Here is a 22554-nt window from a genome sequence, read left to right as displayed (position 1 = left end):
GTGGTCCATGAAGGCTTTGGAAAAAACATCTCTTCCAGCTTGTCACTGGTGTGCCCAACAGTAGCAGCTGGTGCGATTTCCTTTTATCTATTGAGTAGATTCATGGTGTATCTCTGTGTGTGTGTGTGTGTTTTCCTCCAGGCATATATAAAGGTCAGTGGCTAACATCAGCTGTTGGTCCCTTACATTCTTTGAAATAGGGTCTCCTTGATCACAGCTGCCTTTGCCAGGTTATGGGCTCATCCATGAGCTTCCAGAGATTTCCCTGCCTCCACTTCCCTGGCCCATGATTGGAATAGCAACTATGTGCCATCTTGTCAATCCTTATATGTGCCTGGCAGTCACTCTATCCATTGAGCTATTTCACAAACCCAATAGCTTTTTTTATTTTATTTTTGTATTGGGTTTTGACTTTTTGAGTCAAAGTTTCTTGATATACAGCCTTGACTGTCCTGGGGCTTGCTTTGTAGTCCAGGCTGGCCTTAAACTTAGAGATCTGCCTGCCTCTGCCTCATGTACCACCATGCTAAACCCAGCAGCTGTATTTTCAATCAGCACCAATACTCTGCTCTCCAAAAAGTCAGACTTTGTACTTCATAAAATTCACCCTAATGAAACCAGGAGGTGTTAGGCATTATGCCCTTGGATTAGAAAAATGGAGCATGCATGTAAGATCCTATTTTCATTAGTTTATCTGTTTCTTTTGAGATGGAGTCTTACTATGTAGCTTCAGCTAGCTTGAACTTGCTATATAGACCAGGATTGACACTTTCTGCATGTGACCTTTATTTCTGTGTTATTTGTGTGTGGCATGTTCACTGAGTCAGAGTGGCACAATGTAGGTGAGAATGAAGATTCGGCCTATACATCAGCCTGTATTTATGTGATGTTTATTGTAATCTCTCATTCTAGGCTCACCATCATGGATACTCTGCTGGAAGCAAATGCTACTTTTGCCTTAAACCTTTTAAAAATCCTGGGTGAAGACAGCTCCAAAAATATATTTTTCTCACCCACAAGCATCTCTTCAGCCCTGGCCATGGTCTTCCTGGGGGCAAAAGGAACCACTGCAAGCCAGATGATTCAGGTAGCCAACAGATAAATTACCCAGCAGATAAATACTGTGGACGGTCAGTTGAGTTGGTCCTCCGCATTCCAGATTGCTCTTGCAGATGACCTAGGGGTGTGACTGGAGACATGATGGGCAGGATGTGCTACCCTGCTGGGGTCCTAGCTGTAACATTCAGATCCACGGGTGTTGACTGTGTATGTGAGGGTTAATTTGGAGCAGAAATACCCCAGAGGCATGGCACCACAGCCCCATGACCTCCGTTGTTTGTGGGCTGGCCCTAGTGGATCTCAACCTTCCTACAGATAAGGCCTTGTCCTAGGATCTTGAAGTTTTATTCCCAAATGGGTTCATCCTAGGCTGGCAGACCACTAATAGAACCTTTGAAGAGCTTGTTAAGTGCACTGCTTTATCTGTAGATGTATATGAACCTCATACTGCCCCAAGGTGGGGATAAGCACAGTGATTGCTCCCTGAAGTATCAGTCAGGGCTGTGTTACAGGCACTACAAATTGGCTGGCTTAAGTAACACAGAGTATTTTCTTATAGTTCTAGAGGCTAAACATTCAGAAGTTGGAAATCTGATTGTCTATGGCACGTAAATGATGCCTTTGGCTTCTCTGGATGTCTAAGTCATAATCAGCTTTTCTCATTGGGACACACCTTGGGTTCCACTCATTCTAGTGACTTTATTTTAACTTCAATGTCCCTTATAAAACCTTAGCTCCAAATACAGTCATATTCTGAGGAGCTAGGTGTCAGATGACAAAAATGCAATTTGGGGGGATAAATTCATTGCATGGGAGAAAGGACACATTGCAGCCTTTGAACTGTAGCAATTCTGATCTACAACCAAGTGTGTGTGTCCAGTCTACTGTATCCCAAGGTTAGGGATATCTTTTTTTAAAAAAATTTATTAGATATTTTCTTTATTTACATTTCAAATGATATCTCCTTTCCCAGTTTCCCCACTGAAAAAAAACCTTATTCCTTCCCTCCTCCCCTTGCTCACCAGCCCACCCTTTCCTGCTTCCTGGCCCTGGCATTTCCCTACACTGGGGCATAGAGCCTTTACAGGACCAAGGGCCTCTCCTCCCATTGATGACCGACTAGACCGTCCTCTGCTACATATGCAGCTGTAGCCATGAGTCCCACCATATGTACTCTTTGGTTCATGGTTTAGTCCCTGGGAGCGCTGAGGGTACTAGTTAGTTCATCTTGTTGTTCCTCCTAGGGGCTGTAAACTCCTTCAGCTCCTTGGGTCCTTTTTCTAGCTCCTTCATTGGGGACCCTGTGCTCAGTCCAATGGATGGCTGCAAATCTCTACTTCTGTATTAGTGGAACACTGGCAGAGCCTCTCAGGAGACAGTTATATCAGGCTCCTGTCAGCCAGCACTTGCTGGCATCCACAATAGTGTCTGGGTTTAGTAATTGAATATAGGAAGGATTCCCAGGTGGGGCAGTCTCTGGATTGTCCTTCCTTCAGTCTCTGCTCCATACTTTGTCTCTGTAACTCATTCCATGGGTATTTTCTTCCCCCTTCTAAGAAGGATTGAAGTATCCACACTTTGGTCTTCCTTCTTCTTGTGTTTCTTATGGTTTGTGGATTGTATCTTGGGTACTCTGAGCTTCTGGGCTAATATCCACTTATCAGAGAGTGCATACCATGTGTGTTCTTTTATGAGTTACCTCACTGAGGATGATATTCTCCAGATCCATCCATTTCCCTAAGAATTTTATAAATTCATTGTTTTTAATAGCTGAGTAGTACTCCATTGTGTAAATGTACCACATTTTCTGTATCCATTCCTCTGTTGAGGGACATCTGGCTTCTTTCCAGTTTCTGGCTATTATAAATAAGGCTGCTATGAACATAGTGAAGCATGGGCCCTTATTACATGTTGGAGCATCCTCTGGGTATATGCCCAGGAGTGGTATTGCTGGCTCCTCTGGTAGTACTCTGGTAATACAATTTTCTGAGAAACCGCCAAACTGATTTCCAGAGTGGTTGTACCAGCTTGCAATCCCACCAGCAATGAAGGAGTGTTCCTCTTCCTCCACAACTTTGCCAGCATCTACTGTCACCCGAGTTTTTGATCTTAGCCATTCTGACTGGTGTGAAGTGGAATCTCAGGGTTATTTTGATTTGCGTTTCCATGATGACTAAGGATGTTGAACATTTCTTTACATGCTTCTCGGCCATTCAGTTTTCCTTAGTTGAGAATTCTTTGTTTAGCTCTGTACCCCATTTTTAAATAGGGTTATTTGGTTCTCTGGAGTCTAACTTCTTGAGTTCTTTGTATATATTGGATATTAGCCCTCTATCAGATATAGGATATTGGTAAAATATCCCAATCTGTTGGTTGACGTTTTGTCCTATTGACAGTGTCCTTTGTCTTACAGAAGCTTTCCAATTTTATGAGGTCCCATTCAATTCTTGACCTTAGAGCATAAACTGTTGTTCTGTTCAGGAAATTTTCTCCTGTGCCCATGTGCTTGAGGCTCTTCCCCACTTTTTTTTCTATTAGTTTCAGTGTGTCTGGTTTTATGTGGAGGTCCTTGACCTACTTGGACTTGAGCTTTGTACAAGGAGATAGGAATGGATCGATTTGCATTCTTCTACAGGCTAACCACCAGTTTGAGCCAGTACCATTTGTTGAAAATGCTGTCTTTTTTCCACTGGATGGTTTTAGCTCTTTTGTCAAAGATCAAGTGACCATAGGTGTGTGGGTTCATTCCTGGGTCTTCATTTCTATTCCCTTGATCTACCTGCCTGTCTCTGTACCAATACTGTCTTAGGGCTTCTATTCTTGCACAAACATCATGACCAAAAAGCAAGTTGGGGAGGAAAGGGTTTATTCAGCTTACTTCCACATTACTGTTTATCACCAAAGGAAGTCAGGACTGGAACTCAAGCAGGTCAGGAAGCAGGAGCTGACGCAGAGGCCATGGAGGGATGTTCCTTACTGGCTTTCTTCCCCTGGTTTGCTGAGCCTGCTCTCTTATAGAACCCAAGACTTCCAGCCCAGGGATGGCACCACCCACAAGGGGCCCTACCCCCTTGATCACTAATTGAGAAAATGTCCCACAGCTGGGTCTCATGGAGGCACTTCCCCATCTGAAGCTCTCTTCTCTGTTATAACTTCAGCCTGTGTCAAGTTGGCAACAAAACCAGCCAGTACAAATACCATGCAGTTTTTATCACAAAAACTCGTAAGCTCTGTAGTACAGCTTAAGGTCAGGGATGGTGATTCCACCAGAAGTTCTTTTATTGTTGAACACAGTTTTTGCTATACTAGGTTTTTTGTTATTCCAGATGAATTTGCTAATTGCTCTTTCCAACTTTTTGAAGAATTGAGTTGGAATTTTGATGGTGATTGCATTGAATCTGTAGATTGCTTTCAGCAAGATAACCATTTTTACTATATTAATCCTGACAATCCATGAGCATAGAAGATCTTTCCATCTTCTGAGATCTTCGATTTCCTTCTTCAGAGACTTGAAGTTCTTGTCATACAGATCTTTCACTTGCTTACTTAGAGTCACACCACGGTATTTTATATTGTTTGTGACTGTTGTGAAGGGTGTTGTTTCGGTTAGGGATATCTTGATTCATACCTATGTGTGTTTAGAGCTAGTCTTTCCTAATCCATGAACGCCTTAGGCTACAACTTTGCATTCTGGAGTAGCTCTTGGCAGCACACTTTTATTTTCTAAGGCAAACATGTTTGTTTCTTCCTCAGCCTGTCTTCTTACTGGAGAGTTATGGCTTGCCTTCAATTTGAACTCTCTTTCTCCTTTTCAGTTGTAAGGTATTATTACAGATACTGAGCAGCAGTTTATCTGCTTATTATGGGAGCAGCCAAAGTCATTTCTGTAGCATTTCACCAGGCTTTGAATGTCTAAGGCAGTATATAAAAGGTCTGACCCCTAAGTGCTCACTGTTTGCTGGGATCTCACTTCTGTTTCAGGCAGCCTTATATGGTGTCAATTGCTCCATGTGACCCCTGCAGGATGGCTTGGATTTCCTTCCACCACGGTGGCTAGGAACAGGAACACAAAAGTGGCAGCTTCCAGGCCTTATAAAGCCCAGGCCTGGAACAGGGTCACTCTCCTCAATTCTTGTCTTCAGACAGTGCTGGAGCCAGCCCAGACTCAAGAGCAGGGAAGATACAGAATGACCTGAGGTCAGAAACCAGCTGCACTGGATTGACAGCTTGTCTGGTTGGTAGCCATGCTTGAAGCCATAGCATCATTAGTGGATATGAAGGACTGGGTTTGTGAAAGGCCATTTCTGCTCAGACCAGGGCTGACAGGGCACAGGGAGGCCCCCCTCGACAGGGAACCTTCATGGTTCTTTCATCTTCAACTAGGTGGGTTTTGAGTGGCAGCAGGGATCTGTAAATTTCTGAGAATGAGCTTAGCATTGACTCATTTCCTATAGCTGGGCCCGATGAAGTTGTTTTTAAAAATCTGTTTTGATTTCAGGCACTGTCTTTGGATAAATGCAGCAGCAATGGAGGTGGAGACGTCATCCACCAGGGCTTCCAGTCACTTCTCACTGAAGTGAACAAGACTGGCACACAGTACTTGCTCAGAACAGCCAACAGGCTCTTTGGGGAAAAGACTTTTGATATCCTAGCGGTAAGTGTCATGTAGTACTGAGAGATGGTAAGCAGGTTACCGTCTAACAATCACATAGGCTTATACACACATACATGCATACTTCCAACGCATAGGCACAAACCCACATGAAATGTACATTTGCCTTACACATAAAGACACAAATAAAAAATAAAAGCAGTTCTCTCAAGTAGGAATTAAATATTTAGTCATGAACTATTTGATAGATATATTGAGAGATTATTCCACATATAGTCACATAATGGGAGCTCCAGTCCATTTATGTTGTTTGTGTTTTCTGTTGTAATGTGGCAGAATGTGAGTGGTCATCAATGTCATTGTCATTTCATACAGTATATCAGAAAGTGCTCTTTTGTTTGCCTTGTTCTCATGATTAGTTCTCTTTAAGGCCCTGTGCATGTGAGGCCTGTTCTTCACTACTGCAATGAGCCATTGGACCACACCCCACCATTGGCCATGTTTTTGCAAATTGCTCACTCTCTGAAACTGAGCTACCTGACATGGTGGCCATGGACACATAGCTATTCAAATTCCATATCATGAAGTACAATAAATTAAAATGAAATATTCAATTTCATAGCTTCCATAGCCACATCCCTGGTATCTGTCTCTATAGGTGACACTATTTTGAAGGGTGTAAATTTTATTTCTTTTGGCATAGAAAACTGTGGTAGAAGGTCCAGCCTGGGCACAGTGCAGAGGTGTCATAGCTCTTGTGGGGTTAACTCTCACTCTGCCAGTGTGGTGACCTCTTAGAGTGACAGCAGCATGATACGGCATTGGAGGGTGCTCCTGATTGCCTCCTTGAGCTTTACCTACTACCTCAGAGATCCCGCTGTTCATCATGCTTTTTAGTGGTTCTCATCCCAACTAGTATCTTACATCATTCATAAGCTAAGGGCAATACTGGACAGCTGGAAACAGGAAGGCTGGACTTTATATAATCTTTCTGTATATTTGTTTGCAAATCATATCTTATAGGATTACATTTTGATTACCTGCTTTTGAGCATTGGGAAGGAGGCTGCTGGTGCTAATTGCCTCCATGGCTGTATAATTATGTTGTTCTGTCTCAGTCTTTTAAAGATTCCTGCTGCAAGTTCTACGAAGCAGAGATGGAAGAGCTGGACTTTAAGGGTGATACAGAGCCATCCCGACAGCACATCAACATCTGGGTAGCCAAAAAGACAGAAGGTGAACACAGAGCTACTCTCTTTTGTTTGTTTTTACTGTTAGGATTTGACTGCAGGGTCCTGAGTATGCTGAGTAGGATCTCCTCTGCCACTGTATTATATTTACCCCATCCATGCTAATCAGTTAGCTTATATTGAAAATGAGGTACATCTATGTGATTTTTTTTATTTGTTTGTTTGTTGTGTGTCTGTGTATGTCTGTGCACACCTGCAGGCAGGACCACTCACAGATTTGGTTTTCTCTTTCTACCAGTGTGTCCCGGGATTCTACTCAGTTCTTAAGGTTTGGTAGCAGGCAACTTCCCCTGCCAGGCCATCTGTCTTTCTCTAGTATTTATATTTATATTTTTGGTTTTGGAGACAGGTCCTCACTCTGTACCTCTTGCTATCTTATAACTCATTATTTAGACCATGGTGGACTAGAATTCAGAGATCCACCTTCCCCTGCCTCTCAAGTATATGTGTCACCATGCCTGGCTTTGTAGTCTGCTGTTAATAATCATAGTGTTAGTGCCTTCACAAGAACTTCAAACAATAATGACTTTTTCTTCTTTAAATCAGGACTTCTTTTGATATGCCTGGCATTGAACCCAAGGACTTGAATACGATAGACAAAGCAAAGTGTTTTAAAGTTGGTCTGTGTGGTTAGCTCTCAATCAGGAATCAGAAAGTGTTTTTTAAAATTTCTTGAGGCAGGATTTCTCTGTGTAGCCCAGGCTGTCCTGAAATTCAGTCTATAGATCAGGTTAGCTTTGAACTCATGGACCTGACTTCTTGTTGATACTTGTCAGGGTTGTAGCTTTAGGGACCTGTATCCTTTTAGATCAAGGGAAGTGAAATCTCCTATGAAAGTTTCTGATCAGAGCAGCAGGTGGCGCCATTTGCCTGTCAGCCATTGGCACATATCAGCCACCTCTGTTAGCTAATTGGATTAGCTTTGTTACTGTTCTATTGCTGTGAAGAGACAATGTGACCAAAGCAACTCTTATAAAAGAATGCATCAAACTGGGGTCTTGCTTATAGTTTTAGGTGGGTTATTTCATGATCATCATGGTAGGAAGCAGACAGAAAAGGTTCTGGAACAGTAGCTGGAGTTTTACATCCTGATCTACAGGCAGCAGGCAGTGAGAGAGACTTGGCCTTCTGTAGTAGGTTTTTGAAATCTTTTTTTTTTCTTGCAGGTTTAGCATTTTATTATGAATGGATTGTCAAAAGTTAATTGAATAGTGCATATTCAATTAAGGCAACAATACATGGCTTTAGTTTTTGTCACCAAGGATGAAAACCAAATCCCTATTCTAACTCCCCTACTAACTCTGATTGGGGGAAGAAGGGAGCTTAACCAAAGGTGGTCACTTTCTTTAGTCCTGTATGGCCCCCTACTTTGCTTTCAGTGTTCCTATATAAAATCTCCCTGGTCTGCTGGGACTGCCAGTTCTCTGATAAAGGAAAGTTATCTGTTCCAGGTAACCTGGGGAACAGTGTGGTGTATTTGGTTTGAGAGGGGCCTGTGACATGCTTGGACCAAGGCACCATTCCCACACCATCAGGGCTAAGAAAAGAGCAGATGTGCATTGTAGCATCTTATGGTTCCCTATTCGTTGATCTCTTCTTCATCCTCATCTTCAAAAACCTCTTCCTCATCATTGACCATGGCATCCTGGTATTGCTTGTACTCAGACACCAGATCATTCATGCTGCTCTCCAGCTTGGTGAACTCCATCTTGTTCATGCCCTTGCCAGTGTACCAGTGCAGGAAAGCCTTGTGCCGGAACTGCTCTGAGATGTGCTTGAACAGCTCCTAGATGGCAGTGCTGTTGCTAATGAAGGTGGAGCCATCTTTAGGCCCCATGGTGGGATGTCACACACGGCTATCTTGACGTTGGGGATCCACTCCACAAAGTAGCTGCTGTTCTGGATGGCCAGCATCTGCTTGTCCACCTCCTTCATGGACATGCAGCCCCGGAAGACAGTGGCGACTGTCAGGTAGTGGCCATGGCTTGGGTCACAGGCAGCCATCATGTTCTTGGCATTGAACATCTGCTGTGTGAGCTCAGGAACTGTCAGGGCACAGAATTGCCTACTGCCCCGGGCTGTAAGGGGATGTGAAGCCTGACACGAAGAAGTGCAGGCACGGGAAGGGCACCATATTCACTGCCAGCTTGCGCAAGTCGGCATTCATTTGGCCAGGGAAATGCAGTGATGTGGTAACACTGCTCATGGTAGCAGATACTAAGTGGTTGAGGCCCCCGTAAGTGGGTGTGGTCAGTTTGAGTGTGAGGAAGCAGATATCCTAGAGTGCCTCATTGTCGATGCAATAGGTCTTCTCTACATCTACATCTGTGTTCTCTACCAGCTGGTGCCCAGAGAGGGTGGCATTATAGGGCTCCACCACGGTGACGGCAAGACGCTGAAGGTGTTCATGATGTGGTCCGGGTACTCCTCTTGGATCTTGCTAATGAGCAGTGTGCCCATGCCTGAGCCTGTGCCACCGCCTAGCGAGTGCGTGAGCTGGAAGCTCTGCAGGCAGTGCTTACACTCCTTGCGCACCACATCCAGCATCGAGTCCACTATCTATCTCCATGCCCTCAGTGTAGTGGCCCTTGGCCCAGTTATTTCCGGTACCCTTCTGTCTGAAGATGAAGTTGTCAGGCTGGAAGGGTTGCCCAAAAGGCCCAGATCTCACGCTGTCCATGGTGCCGGGCTCCAAGTCCACCAGAGCAGCACCGGATACATACGTCTTAGCGGATGACTCATTGTAGTAGATGCTGAGCCTTTCCAGCAGCAGTGCTGAGTTTCCCATATAGCCTCCAGCCTGGTCGATGCCATGCTCATCACTGATCACTTCTTAAAACTCGCTACGGATCTGGTTTCCGTACTGGCCCGCCTGGATGTGCACAGTCTCCCTCACGGCAGGTGAGTCTGTGCTCCAGGTGCTGGCTCTCCCTATTGCTTTGTGACTCGGTTTTTAAAATCTTTTTTGTTTGTTTGTTTGTTTGTTTTTTAGAGACAGGGTTTCTCTGTGTAGCCCTGGCTGTCCTGGAACTCACTCTTTAGACCAGGCTGGCCTCGAACTCAGAAATCCGCCTGCCTCTGCCTCCCAAATGCTGGGATTAAAGGCGTGCACCACCACCGCCCGGCAGTTTTTGAAATCTTAAAGACTACCTATACAACACAACTCTTCCAACAAGGCTATAAGTACTAATTCTTCCCAAACAGTTCAATTGAGGACTGAGCATGCAAATATATGATCCAATGGGGCCATTCTCATCCAAACCACCACAAATCTTTAATTAATTAAAAAAATCCTTCTTTCAGATAAAATCAAAGAGTTGCTGTCTCCAGGTACAGTAAATTCAAACACTCAGCTGGTCCTTGTGAATGCCATCTACTTCAAAGGAATCTGGGAAAAACCATTTCACAAAGAGGACACCCGGGAGATGCCATTCAAAGTCAGCAAGGTAAGCACACTGCAGTAACTGAGGAGACTCCTTGGCAAGGTCCTCGATTCACATTGGCTTCTAAAACATAATAAGGAGGCTCTTCCTGTAGCCTGTGCCTCTAGTGTCTCTGGACCACTGTTCAGGCAGGATCCTCACTCAGCCTTAGGACCTTTCTCTTCCCTTCTCCTTTCACTTGTTGGCAATGATGGCTGCAGGCTACATGGTTTCAGGGCTGGCCCTGCTTCTGTCATGGGCTATGCTGTCACTGACAGATGCTGAGTCCAAACCTGATGGCAGAGCTCTGCAGTGTACTTGAAATGGTCTTTCACAGAAGTTTGAAAAATAGGAAAATCTGAACTCCAGATGTGGTTTACGAGTCTCCTTGTGGCCCTGAATGCAGCCCATCTCTTGTTCACAGTCCGTTCTTTTCAGTGTGTCCTCCCAGAAGTGCTGTCTTGTGTCTCCTGCCTCCTTCAAGATGACCACATCTCATGTTGGTTCCTCTAAAGCAAAACAGAGGGAAAATAACCTATCTTACCCTGTTGGAAAAACTGCTGAGAGCAGAGAGCTGTGTAATGAGTGCCAAGCTTATGGTTGGTGCTCAGTAGAAATTTAGTCCTGGTTCGATGGGGTAAATACAAGCTGGAACATGTTACTTGCTGATGGCCCACTGCTTTTGTAACCATATTACTTCTCTCCCCCTTCCCCCGCCATCTCTGTCTCTTTCTCTCTTCCACCTCTCCTGGTGCATATACTCCTAGGCTGACAAAAGAAATTAATTACATCACATTCTGGATCATTAACCAGACCTCAGATCTCCCAGGCTAACTTTAATTGAACCTCTGGTTTCTTAGGAAATGAACTTCATTTCATGCTTCATTTTAAATAAATTCTTCCGTTTTTCCTGATTAACTATTCCTGTCTTTGAAGTCACTGGTTGACAAGACATACCTTAGGACTTCCTTCAACTGCAAGTAATAGAAACCCTAGGTGATTATAGTTGAATTCTTGCAAGTTCATCACCAACCACGGAGGGCAGGAAATGGGTGGAGCCTGGGGCCTGCATGGGGTGATGCTTTTGGGAACTGGCTCTCCGTTCCTGGTTTGCCATTCTTAGCATGGCGTCTTTTTCCTCATGCTTGCAGCAGTGCTTTGGCTCTGACTCTGCAATTCACAGGGAATGACATAGGACTGAGAGCATGAAGCCTTTTTTGAGATCTTTTCCATATATTACATAAGTGGACCTACTTACTGTGGCTCCTGCTAAGTGTACAGCATAGAGGCATTGTCTTGCTGTCTTGTATCTACCCTAGACACAGACTGATCTGTGGCTACAGCAGCTGCTGATGGTAATCCATATATGTGGCCATGCCTCCAAAGATACAAGATTTTCTGTTCTCTGGATTTGTATTTAAATTATGAGACATGTTCCCCTGTACATTAGTTTGCCATTGTAGTCTTCAGCTGTCACTTGAGAGCCTACACTACCATGAAGTAACTGGATGAGTGTGCCAGCACTCATGAAGCTGTGTTTTTCTGGAGGAAAGAAATTTGAGATAAGCATAGGTAAGAACACAGTGGTTGCGGGAGGCCGCAGAGACACAGAGAGGCAGTGGCAGGATGCTGTGCTTGAGTGTAGATCTAGTGAGAGCTGCTGAGGAAACTTCACTGTAAGGTGACATGAAAGCAGACACCACAACATATGAAGCATATGTCCAGGTTCTGCAGACCAGCATGTTGCGAGAAAGAAACATAATCTAGTTAACCACAAACTGCAAACATCCCTATGACCAAAGGAGAGAGAGTGAAGTAGAATAGGAAACAGGGTGGACTCTTATTTTTTATCCCAGGGTGTTTTAAGGGCTTTAAATAAATTTTGTTTCTGCTACGGTAGTCCCACAAAATGGTATCCAGCCACAGCAGTGTGGTCTGAGTTGTCCTGTGCTATGACCTATGACTGCTGTGCTGAGGTCAGTGACAAGGAGGTCATCACAATATCCCAGGGCTGTGCTGGTGGCAGTGGAGGTTAAAAAGCAAAGTTAGGTTTTGATTATAATTCAGAGATACGATAATATAGTTTTGTAATGAGTCAAATCAGGGTAAGAGAGAAAGACAGGACTCGAGGACATGAAATGGTTTTGGGAACTGGAAGGAGGACATCTCTCTCAATCAGAACAAGACTTGTAGGTAGAGCAGCTAAACAAAGGAATATCAAAGTGCAGCAGCCAAATTGAGTATAAAATACATATTTTTCAGAGTTCAGGGAGAAGTCCAATATAGAACAGTGAATATTCAAAATTATGTTCATAGTCATAAGAATAAATCAGATCCCTTAATAGAAAAGAATTGCTCATAACACAACATAATACAAACGACAATTGGAGATTGGGCTAGTCTGCTCCCTGCTCTTATCACTAATATAGAGATAACCAAGTTTGCCCAGTTGATTATCCCTTTCCACGGTAGCTCTCAATGACCCGAACATCTTTCTCTAGGTTCCACCTCTTATCATCCCTTTTGTTTCCAATTTCCACTCTAAGGAACAAGTCTTAAAATGGGCCTATAGAGATATGGAAAGTCTAAACTATTTCAGATGTTTAGATACTTATAGAATGTTCTAACAGTCTCATCAAGAAAACTCTCCCAGGGGACAGTGACTCTCCTCCCCTGTGGTATTTGCACAGCATTCCCTATTTCAACATAGTATTTATCCATGATTTACAGAATGAGAAGAAACTTGTACAAATGATGTTTAAGAAGTCTACCTTTAAGATGACCTATGTGGAAGAGATATCGACCAAGATCCTGTTGCTTCCCTATGTTGACAATGAGTTGAACATGGTCATCCTGCTTCCAGATGAACATATTGAACTGAGTATGGTAAGGATCATGGGGCCTTGACAGAGCCTCCAGAGAGAAAGAATGGCATTTGAATTTCTGCTGAAGCAGCTCTCTAGGTTCCCATGATCATGTCTTTATCTTATATTAATTTGTGGGACTGGGGTGGAATTCAGGGCCTGTAGCATGCTTTAGAAGCTCTGAACCCTAGCCCTTCCCAGCTACCAAAATAAGTTACAGCCACATTTCCCTGGGCAGTGTAGAAAATCCCCATTGTCTCAAGAGCCCTGTGTGACATCACTGTCTTCACCTCTCTTCTAGGTGGAAAAGGAAATAACTTATGAGAAATTTATAGAGTGGACGAGGCTCGACAAGATGAAGGGAGAAAAGGTGGAGGTTTTCCTCCCACGGTTTAAGCTGGAGGAGAATTATGACATGAAGAATGTCCTGTGCAGGTTGGGCATGACTGATGCTTTTGAGGAGGGCAGAGCAGACTTTTCTGGCATATCTTCTAAGCAAGGCTTATTTCTGTCCAACGTCACACATAAATCCTTTGTGGAGGTCAATGAGGAGGGCACAGAGGCTGCAGCTGCCACTGCAGTTGTTATGATGGGATCATCACGGTTCACCCCCTACTTCTGTGCAAACCACCCCTTCCTTTTCTTCATTCAGCATGTTAAGACCAATGGGATTCTGTTCTGTGGCCGGATCTCCTGTCCCTGAGGAAAGGGTGTTCCTGTCAGTTTTTTACCCACTCTTTATGGTTTGCCTGTAACCCAAGTGACCTTATCCATAAGTGCAATGACAGTTATGAAATAAAGGGCTTTATGGCACCATCCTTTCAGAACTGAGTGTTCACTCCTGTGGGTTTGTTGTGTTGCTGGCCACAGAGCTCATTCCTGCTGCAGGACTCTGAGGCTGCCAACACATGCAGCCATGTGTGCTTCTGTCCCTTTTCTTGGTCGCATCAGGATCCCATCCCACTTTAAATGAAAAAAGCCAGAGAGTTGAGTCTCTGAGGAGTGGACAGTAGGGACATGTCTCAGACAGTCTCTGTGTAGAACTGAGGTTTGCAGAGACTCAGTCCTGTAGGAAAAGCTCCTTTCCCCCATATCTGATTCCTCTGTTGTATGGTATGACACATAAGCCTCTTTACATACATACTGACCACTTTCTCCTGGGGGTTGGAAACATGAGGTTACTCACAGGAATAAAGTTAACCATGGATGTATGAATAAAAACCAGGTGACTTTATTTAGTGGCGGGTATTACAAATGACAAGAAGAAAAGTATTTGTAGCAGTGTTGGTCACCTACTTGAGATACAATAGAGGCATTTATCAGAAAGGGAAGAAATTGAAGGGGCAGGGTCTGTATGAAAGAAGCATGTAGATGGCTGGCAGGAAGAACTTGCCATGACCTATGTGCAGTTTTGTAGCTGCCAGGATCCCTTCTGACTTCCCCCATGCTGTTGTGGTGACAGTAGAGCTGGGTTGTAGTGGTTTGTATACACTTGGGCCAGGAGAGGCCCTATTAGAAGGTTTGGCCTTGTTGGAGTAAGCGTGACCTTGTTGGAAGTGTGTCACTGTGTGGATGGGCTTTGAGACCATCCTCCTAGCTACCTGAGAGTCAGGCTTCTCCTGTTTGCCTTCAGAACAAGATGTAGTACTCCCAGCTCCACCAGAGCCATGCTTACCTGGATGGTGCTTTGCTTCCTGCCATGATGATAATGGACTGAACCTCTGAACTTGTAAGTCAGCCCCAATTAAATGTTGTCCTTTGTAAGATTTGCTTTAGTCATAGTGTCTCTTCACAGCAATGGAAACCCTAAGACAGAAGTCAGCACCCAGGACTAGGGTATTGGTTTAACAGGTCTGACAATGCTATTGTTTGGATTTGGGGACTCTGTTTTGGAAAATAGTGGAATGCTTTATTTGTGGTTTAATAGGCCATACTAATAGAAGCATGAAAGACATTGTTCCTGAGGGTGTTTATATGGCCTAGAGACTGTTATTGTAATATTTTGGTGAGGAATGTGGCTTCATTTTGTCTGTGTCTTAAGAGTCTTTCTGAGGTTAAAAGGTAAAGAGATTTCAATTGATTGCATTGACAAATGAAGTCTCAGAAAAGGTCAGCATAGATGTTTTTCTCTGGTTTAATCTCATGAAAACCATTTTGATGAATGGGAAGGAAGTTTAGAAAGGAAAAATATAAAATGTATGGTTGAAAGGGTAAAGGTACAACAGTGGGGCTAGTTCTTGTGTTGAAGGAGATAAACAGATTATGGGAGTGGTACTTTGGGGCAAGATCCCACCCAGCTAAGCTTATTGTTTATGTGTTTGCATTTGAACATCGGATAGTTTGCCATGCCCACTCATCACTCCAGTGGATTCCCCGTGTCAGGCCTGAAAGCTTGTTCTCGGGTTTGAGGTGCGCAGCCTCCTGGAGTTCATTTCTTGGCGTCTCCCAACTCAGATGTGTTCCAGATTGGTCTCTGCAAAAGTTTGTGGAGAGTTTTGTGTGCTTTCTTTGTTCAGGCATATAGGTGCTCTAAGAAATGATTCATACATAGCTGAAACTGAATTTAAACATTATTTCCTGGCCTCCACAGTATTTCAATGATCCTAATTGATTTTCTAGCTGTAATTAGCTTGGAATTTTTACAAGGAAGCTGCCTTATCAGACAGGGTGTCTCCAGAGTTAGAGATAGAAGTTAGATACTATTGCTCACGATAGAAAGTTAGGCACTATAGCTCACTGTAAACATAGTTAGAATTCTCGGAGCAGTTCTACACAAGGCAGAATTGCTTTACATACCAGAGAGAAGTTGAAGGGCTTCCGTCACTAATTATCTATGTTACAGCCAAGGACATTCTCAAGAACTGCTAGAATGGGACCTCCAGGTGCTTGCCTCAGAGAGACCCAGAGAATTTATCTTGGGGCTGCCAAGATAGCCCAGCAGGAAGGACACTACTGCTCTTCTGCTTTGTACCTGCCTGTTTGATCTTACTGACTTTGATGTGACCGCTACCTGCCTATGTGATCCCTGACATTCTCCCTGTTTCTGTATACTATATAAACCCGATTTTTACTTTGTGCAGATACACTCAGATTCAGCACTTCTTTGTGTTGTTTCTGTTTGTCATTTGTGAAATTCTTTGCCCACCAGGCCAGAACTCTACTCATCCCACAGAACCAGGAATCCCCGCAGAACCAGGAATCCCCACAGCAAACCCAGTCCATAGCAATAGTTAAATTTTTATGACCTAGTTACTGCTTTCATTTGGACATAAGGTGATATGACTGTTTGTCAAATGGACATAGGATAACACAAGCTTTTGATCTGGTTCTTGAGGCATAGTCACCATGAAAACCTTAGGTCCAGGCATAGTGGTGCACACCTTTAATCCCAGTACTAGGAGACAGAGGCATGCAGATCTCTGTGTTCAAGGTCAATTTACAGAGCAAGTTCCAGGACAGCTGAACTTAGGAAGTAAATGAGCCGGGAAACAGAAGCTGGTGATAGTGTGCTAGGACAAGGGAGTCACGTTCCAGTAAGTGCAGAACTTGGCAGCTTTGGCCACGTGGTTCTGGCTTTAGAGGCAAGAATAGAGGACTACTGGGACAATTGATTCTGGTTAGCTGGAGCTAAGACATTAGTGCTGGTTAAGAGACCCCTATCACTGAAGTGAGATATTCTGGGAAATGTTTTCTGAGTATGAAGAATTGTGTTAGAGAGATAGCCAAGGTTGCACCTCATGCTGCATCTAGACTTGGTAAGAATCACCCAGGTGGTACTAGGTTTGAAGATATGAAGGGGACTTGGAGAATAGCTGAGTATTAGCACTGTGAGAGGCTTGGGAAAGCCACAGGTGTAGGTGCAGCCTCAGTTGTAGTTGACAGTTCAGGACTGAAGGGACTGTGCAAGAGGTTGAGACTTGGCACCATGAAGACAGCTTATGAGAGTCTATTGGTGAATCTTAAGTGCAGTGGAAGACTAGTGAATTAGAGATGCCAGTAGTGTGAGATGATCACCAAGAATACCAGCTGCATTGGGGTGGAGTCAAGCAGAGCCTAGAGTGCTACAGAGGGCAGAGATGGAGGAGTGATCCAAGCCCTTAGGAGGAGCCCAGAAGATCACAAGTGGATCCCAAATATTGGAACAAGAAGCTGTAAAGTTGATGTTGTCATGGATACCCCAAGATGTTAGAGATGTTGGAGTGGTGGGATACCTACAATGGAAAGCTAACAAAGAGTGGAACCAGAAAAAAAATTGTGTTATAGTCAACAAAGCTTAAAGGATTTGGTGATCTGAAGAGTGTTCGGACCTCAGACATGGATATGCAGAGTTTGGAGTTTGGCTAGCTGGTTTTCTGTCTTGCCTTGGTCCAGCATTTCCTCACCATAATGTTTTGGAATAGTGATGTATATCCTGCATGATATACATCATACACCCAGAGCTAAGGCTGTTCCACAGCCCTCTGTACACAGGTCCTGCCAGAAGAGAACTAGTCTCCCAGGAGTGCTGATCCAGGCTTATAGGTCCACAGGAGGGACAAGCTTTAGTCAGAGACAGCAATACCAACTAACAACAGAGATAACCAGATGGTGAAAAGCAAGTGCAAGAACCTTACCAACAGAAAGTATGATTATTTGGCATCATCAGAACCCAGTTCTCCCAACAGGGCAAGGCCTGGATACCCCAATACACCAGAAAAGCAAAGACTCTGATTTAAAATCACATCTCATGATGCCAATAGAGGACTTTAAGAAGGACATAATTAACTCCATTAAAGAAATGCAGGAGAACACAGGTAAACAGCTAGAAGCCCTTAAAGAGGAAACACAAAAAACCCTTAAAGAATTACAGGAAAACAAAATCAAACAGTTGAAGGAATTGAACAAAATCATCCAGAACTTTAAAATGGAAGTAGAAACAATAAAGAAATCACAAAGGGAGACAACTGTGGAGACAGAAAAACTAGGAAAGAGATCAGAAGTCAAAGATGCAAGCATCACTAACAGAATATAAGAGATAGAGAGAATCTCAGGTGAAGAAAATATCATAAAAAACACTGACACAACAGTCAAAGTAAATGCAAAATACTAAAAGATCTTAACCCAAAACACCCAGGGAAATCCATGACATAATGAGAAGACCAAACCTAAGGTTAATAAGTATAGAAGAGAATGTGAAGATTCCCAACTTAGAGGGCCAGTCAATATCTTCAACAAAATTATAGAAGAAAGCTTCTCTAACCTAAAGAAAGAGATGCCCATGAACATACAAGAAGCCTACAGAACTCCAAATAGACTGGACCAGAAAAGAAATTCCTCCTGTCACATAATAATCAAAACTCCAAATGCACAAAACAAAGAAAATATTAAAAGCAGTAAGGGAAAAAGTTCAAGTAACATATAAAGGCAGACCTATCAGAATTGCACCAGACTTCTCACCAGAGACTAGGAAAGCTAGAAGATCCTGGGCAGATGTCATACAGATTCTAGCAGAACACAAATGCCAACAAAACTCTTAATTATCATAGATGAAGAAAACAAAATATTCCATCATAAAATTAAATTTACACAATATCTTTCCACAAATCCAGCCCTACAAAAGATAATAGATGGAAAACACCAACACAAGGAGTGTACACCATAGAAAAAGCAAGAAAGTAATCTTTCAATAAACCCAAAAGAAGATACCCACACAAACATAATTCCACCTGTATCAACAAAAATAACAGGAAGTAACAATCATCTTTTCTTTTCTTTTCTTTTTTTTCTTTTGGTTTTCGAGACAGGGGTTTCTCTGTTTAGCTCTGGCTGTCCTAGAACTTACTCTGTAGACCAGGATGGCCTTGAACTCAGAACTTGGCCTGCCTCTGCCTCCAACGTGCTGGGATTAAAGGTGTGCACCACCACTGCTCAGCAAAATCACTTTTTCTTAGTATCTCTTAACATTAATGCTCTAAATTTCCCCCAAAAGACATAGGCTAACAGACTGAATATATCAACAAGACCCAGCATTTTGCTGCGTACAGGAAATGCATCTCAGTGACAAAGACAGATACTGCTTCAGAGTGAAAGGTTGGAAAACAATTTTCCAAGCAAATGGTCCCAAGAAACAAGCTGGATTAGCCATTCTAATATCGAAATAATCAATTCTCAACCAAAAGTTATCAAAAAAAATAAGGAAGGACACTTCATACTCATCAAAGGAAAAATCTACCAAGATGAACTCTCAATTCTGAACATCTATACTCCAAATGCAAGGGCACCCACGTTTATAAAAGAAACTTTACTAAAGCTCAAAGCACCCATTGCACCTCACCCAACAATAGTGGGAAAGTTCAATACCCCACTATCATTAATGGACAGATCATGCAAACAGAAACAAAATAGAGACACAGTGAAACTAACAGAAGTTATGAACCAAATGAATTTAACAGACATCTATAGAACATTTCATCCTAAAATAAAAGGATATACCTTCTTCTCAGCAACTCATAATACATTCTCCAAAATTGACCATATAATTGGTCACAAAACAGGCCTCAACAGATACAAGAAGATTGAAACAATCCCATCCATCTTATGAGATCATCACAGAGTAAGGCTGGTTTTCAATAACAACAAAAATAATAGAATGCCCACATACACATAGAAGCCGAAGAACACTCTACTCAATGATAACTTGGTCAAGGAAGAAATAAAGAAAGAAATTAAAGCCTTTTATAATTTAAGGGAAATGAAGCCACAACATACCCAAACTTATGGGACACAATGAATGCAGTTCTAAGAAGAAAACTCATAGCTCTGAGTGCCTCCAAAAAGGAACTGGAGAGAGCACTAGCAACTTGACAGCACAACTGAAAGCTCTAGAACAAAAGGAAGCAAATATACCCAAGAGGAGTAGAGGGCAGGAAATATTCAAACTCAGGCTGAAATCAACCAAGTAGAAAAAAAAAAGCACTATACAAAGAATCAACCAAACCAGGAGCTGGTTCTTTGAGAAAAACAATACAGATAAACCCTTAGCCAAACTAACCAGAGGGCACAGAGACAGTATCCAAATTAACAAAATCAGAAATGAAAATGGAGACATAACAACAGAAACAAATCATCAGATCCTACCACAAAAGCCTATACTCAATACAACTTGAAAATCTGAATGAAATGGACAATTTTCTAGACAGAGGCCAGGTACCAAAGTTGAACCAGGATCAGGTAATTGATCTAAACAGTCCCATAACCCCTAAAGAAATAGAAGCAGTCATTAATAGTCTCCCAAACAAAAAGAGCCCAGGACCAGAAGGATTTAGTGCAGAGTTCTAGCAGACCTTTAAAGAAGACCTAATAACAATACTCTTCAAACTATTCCACAAAATATAAACAGAGGAACACTATCCAATTCGTTCTATGAAGCCACAATTACTCTTTTTTTTTTAGTTTCAATTTTTTTAAAAAATCTTTTGTTTATTTATTAATTTATTTATTTTACACTCCAGATTTCATTTCCCTCCTGCTCCACCCTCTGACTATCCCAAATCCTATACCTCCTCACCCCTCTCCCCTGTCTCTACAAGGATGTTCCCATAACCCACCACCACCCCACCAGACCTCTAAACTCCCTGGGGCCTCCAGTCTCCTGAGGGTTAGGTGCATCTGCTCTGAATGAACAAAAACCCAGCAGTCCTCTGCTGTATATGGGTTGGAGGCCTCATATCAGCTGGTGTATACTGCTGGTTGGTGATTCAGTGTCTGAGAGATCTTGGGGGGTCCAGATTAATTGAGACTGCTGGTCCTCCTCCAGGGACACCCTGCTCTCCAGCTTCTTCCAGCTTTTCTCTAATTCAGCCACAGGGGTCAGCAGCTTCTGTCCATTTGCTGGGTGCAAATATCTGCATCTGGCTCTTTCAGCTGCTTGTTGGGTCTTTCGGAGGGCAGTCATGATAGGACCCTTTTTGTGAGTGCTCCATAGCCTCAGTAATAGTGTCAGGCATTGAGGCCACCCCTTGAGCTGGATCCCATTTTTGGTCTGTCGCTGGACATTCTTGTCCTCAGGCTCCTATCCATTTCCATCCCTGCAGTTCTTTTAGACAGGAACAATTATTGGTCAGAGATAGGACTGTGGGATGGCAACTCCATCCTTCATTTTATGCCCTGTCTTTCTGTTGGAGGTAGGCCTTACAAGTTCCCTCTCCCCACTGTAGTGCATTTTATCTAAGGTCTCTCCCTTTAAATTCTGAGAGTTTCTCACCTCCCAGGTCTCTGATATATTCTGGAGTGTCCCCCCAACCTCCTACTTCTCAAGGTTGCCTGTTTCCAATCTTTCTGCTGACTCTCAGGGCTTCAGCCCTTTTCTCCCACCCAATACCAGATCAGGTTCCCCGCTTACCCCCACCTCTGCCTGCATCCACTTCCCTCCCATGTCCCTCCCTCCCTACCCCATTGTGATTGCTTTCTTCTCTCTCCTAAGTGGGACTGAGGCATCTTCACTGGGGCATTTCAGCTTGTTGAGCTTTTTGAGTTTTGTGGACGGTATCTTGGGTATTCTGTACTTTTTTGTGGTGCTAATATTTACTTATTAGTGAGTATATACCATGCATGTCTTTTTGCGTCTGAGTTACCTCACTCAGGATGATAGTTTCTAGTTCCATCCATTTGCCTACAAAACTCAGGATCTCCTCATTCCTAATAGCTAAGTAGTATTCCATTGTGTAAATGAACCACATTTTCAGTATCCATTCTTCTGTAATGGGACATCAGGGTTATTTCCAGCTTCTGGCTATCATAAGACCGCTATGAACATAGTGAAACATGTGCCCCTATGATATGGTGGGGCATCTTTTGGGTATATTCCCAAGAGTGATATTGTTGGGTCTTCATGTAGATTTATTTCCAATTTTCTGACAAACCTCCAGATTGATTTCCAGAGTGGTTGTACCAGATTGCAATCCCACCAGCAGTGGAGGAGTGTTCCTCTTTCTCTGAATCCTCTCCAACATGTATTGTCACCTGAGGTTTGGAGCCATTCTGAGCAGTGTAAGGTGGAATCTCAGGGTCATTTTGATTTGCATTTCTCTGATCACTAAGGACTTTGAACATTTCTTTAGGTGCTTCTCAGCCATTCAAGATTTCTCTGTTGTGAATTCTTGGTTAAGTTCTATATCCCATTTTTTGATTGGGTTGTTTGTTGTTTGTTTGTTTTTTGTTTGTTTTTGGTGGTTAGTTTCTTGAGTTCTTTATATATTTTGGATATTAGCCCTCTATCAGATGTGGGATTAATGAAGATTTATTTTTTCCCAATCTGTAGGTTGCCGATTTGTCTTATTGACTATGTCCTTTGCCTTACAGATGCTTTCC

At 43.1% G+C, this 22554-nt stretch overlaps 1 protein-coding gene and 1 pseudogene across 1 annotated transcript in view; one reads left to right on the top strand and one right to left on the bottom strand.

Moving 5' to 3' along the window:
* Positions 1 to 922: 922 nt before the first annotated feature.
* LOC116082124 (serpin B6-like) overlaps positions 923 to 22554 on the top strand; it is a 74816-nt gene continuing 53184 nt past the window's right edge. Inside the window, exons 1-6 of the mRNA XM_031358929.1 lie at positions 923 to 1087; positions 5558 to 5713; positions 6789 to 6906; positions 10224 to 10366; positions 13073 to 13228; positions 13508 to 13641. Of these exons, the coding sequence (XP_031214789.1) occupies positions 923 to 1087; positions 5558 to 5713; positions 6789 to 6906; positions 10224 to 10366; positions 13073 to 13228; positions 13508 to 13641 (872 nt within the window). The remainder of the gene's footprint in view (positions 1088 to 5557; positions 5714 to 6788; positions 6907 to 10223; positions 10367 to 13072; positions 13229 to 13507; positions 13642 to 22554) is intronic.
* LOC116082125 lies at positions 8500 to 9810 on the bottom strand (annotated as a pseudogene).

This window comes from Mastomys coucha, unplaced genomic scaffold, assembly GCF_008632895.1.
Source record: "Mastomys coucha isolate ucsf_1 unplaced genomic scaffold, UCSF_Mcou_1 pScaffold7, whole genome shotgun sequence".
Lineage (NCBI taxonomy): Eukaryota > Metazoa > Chordata > Mammalia > Rodentia > Muridae > Mastomys > Mastomys coucha.
Note: the sequence above shows the minus strand (reverse complement) of the source record. Positions and strands in the feature narration are given on the sequence as shown.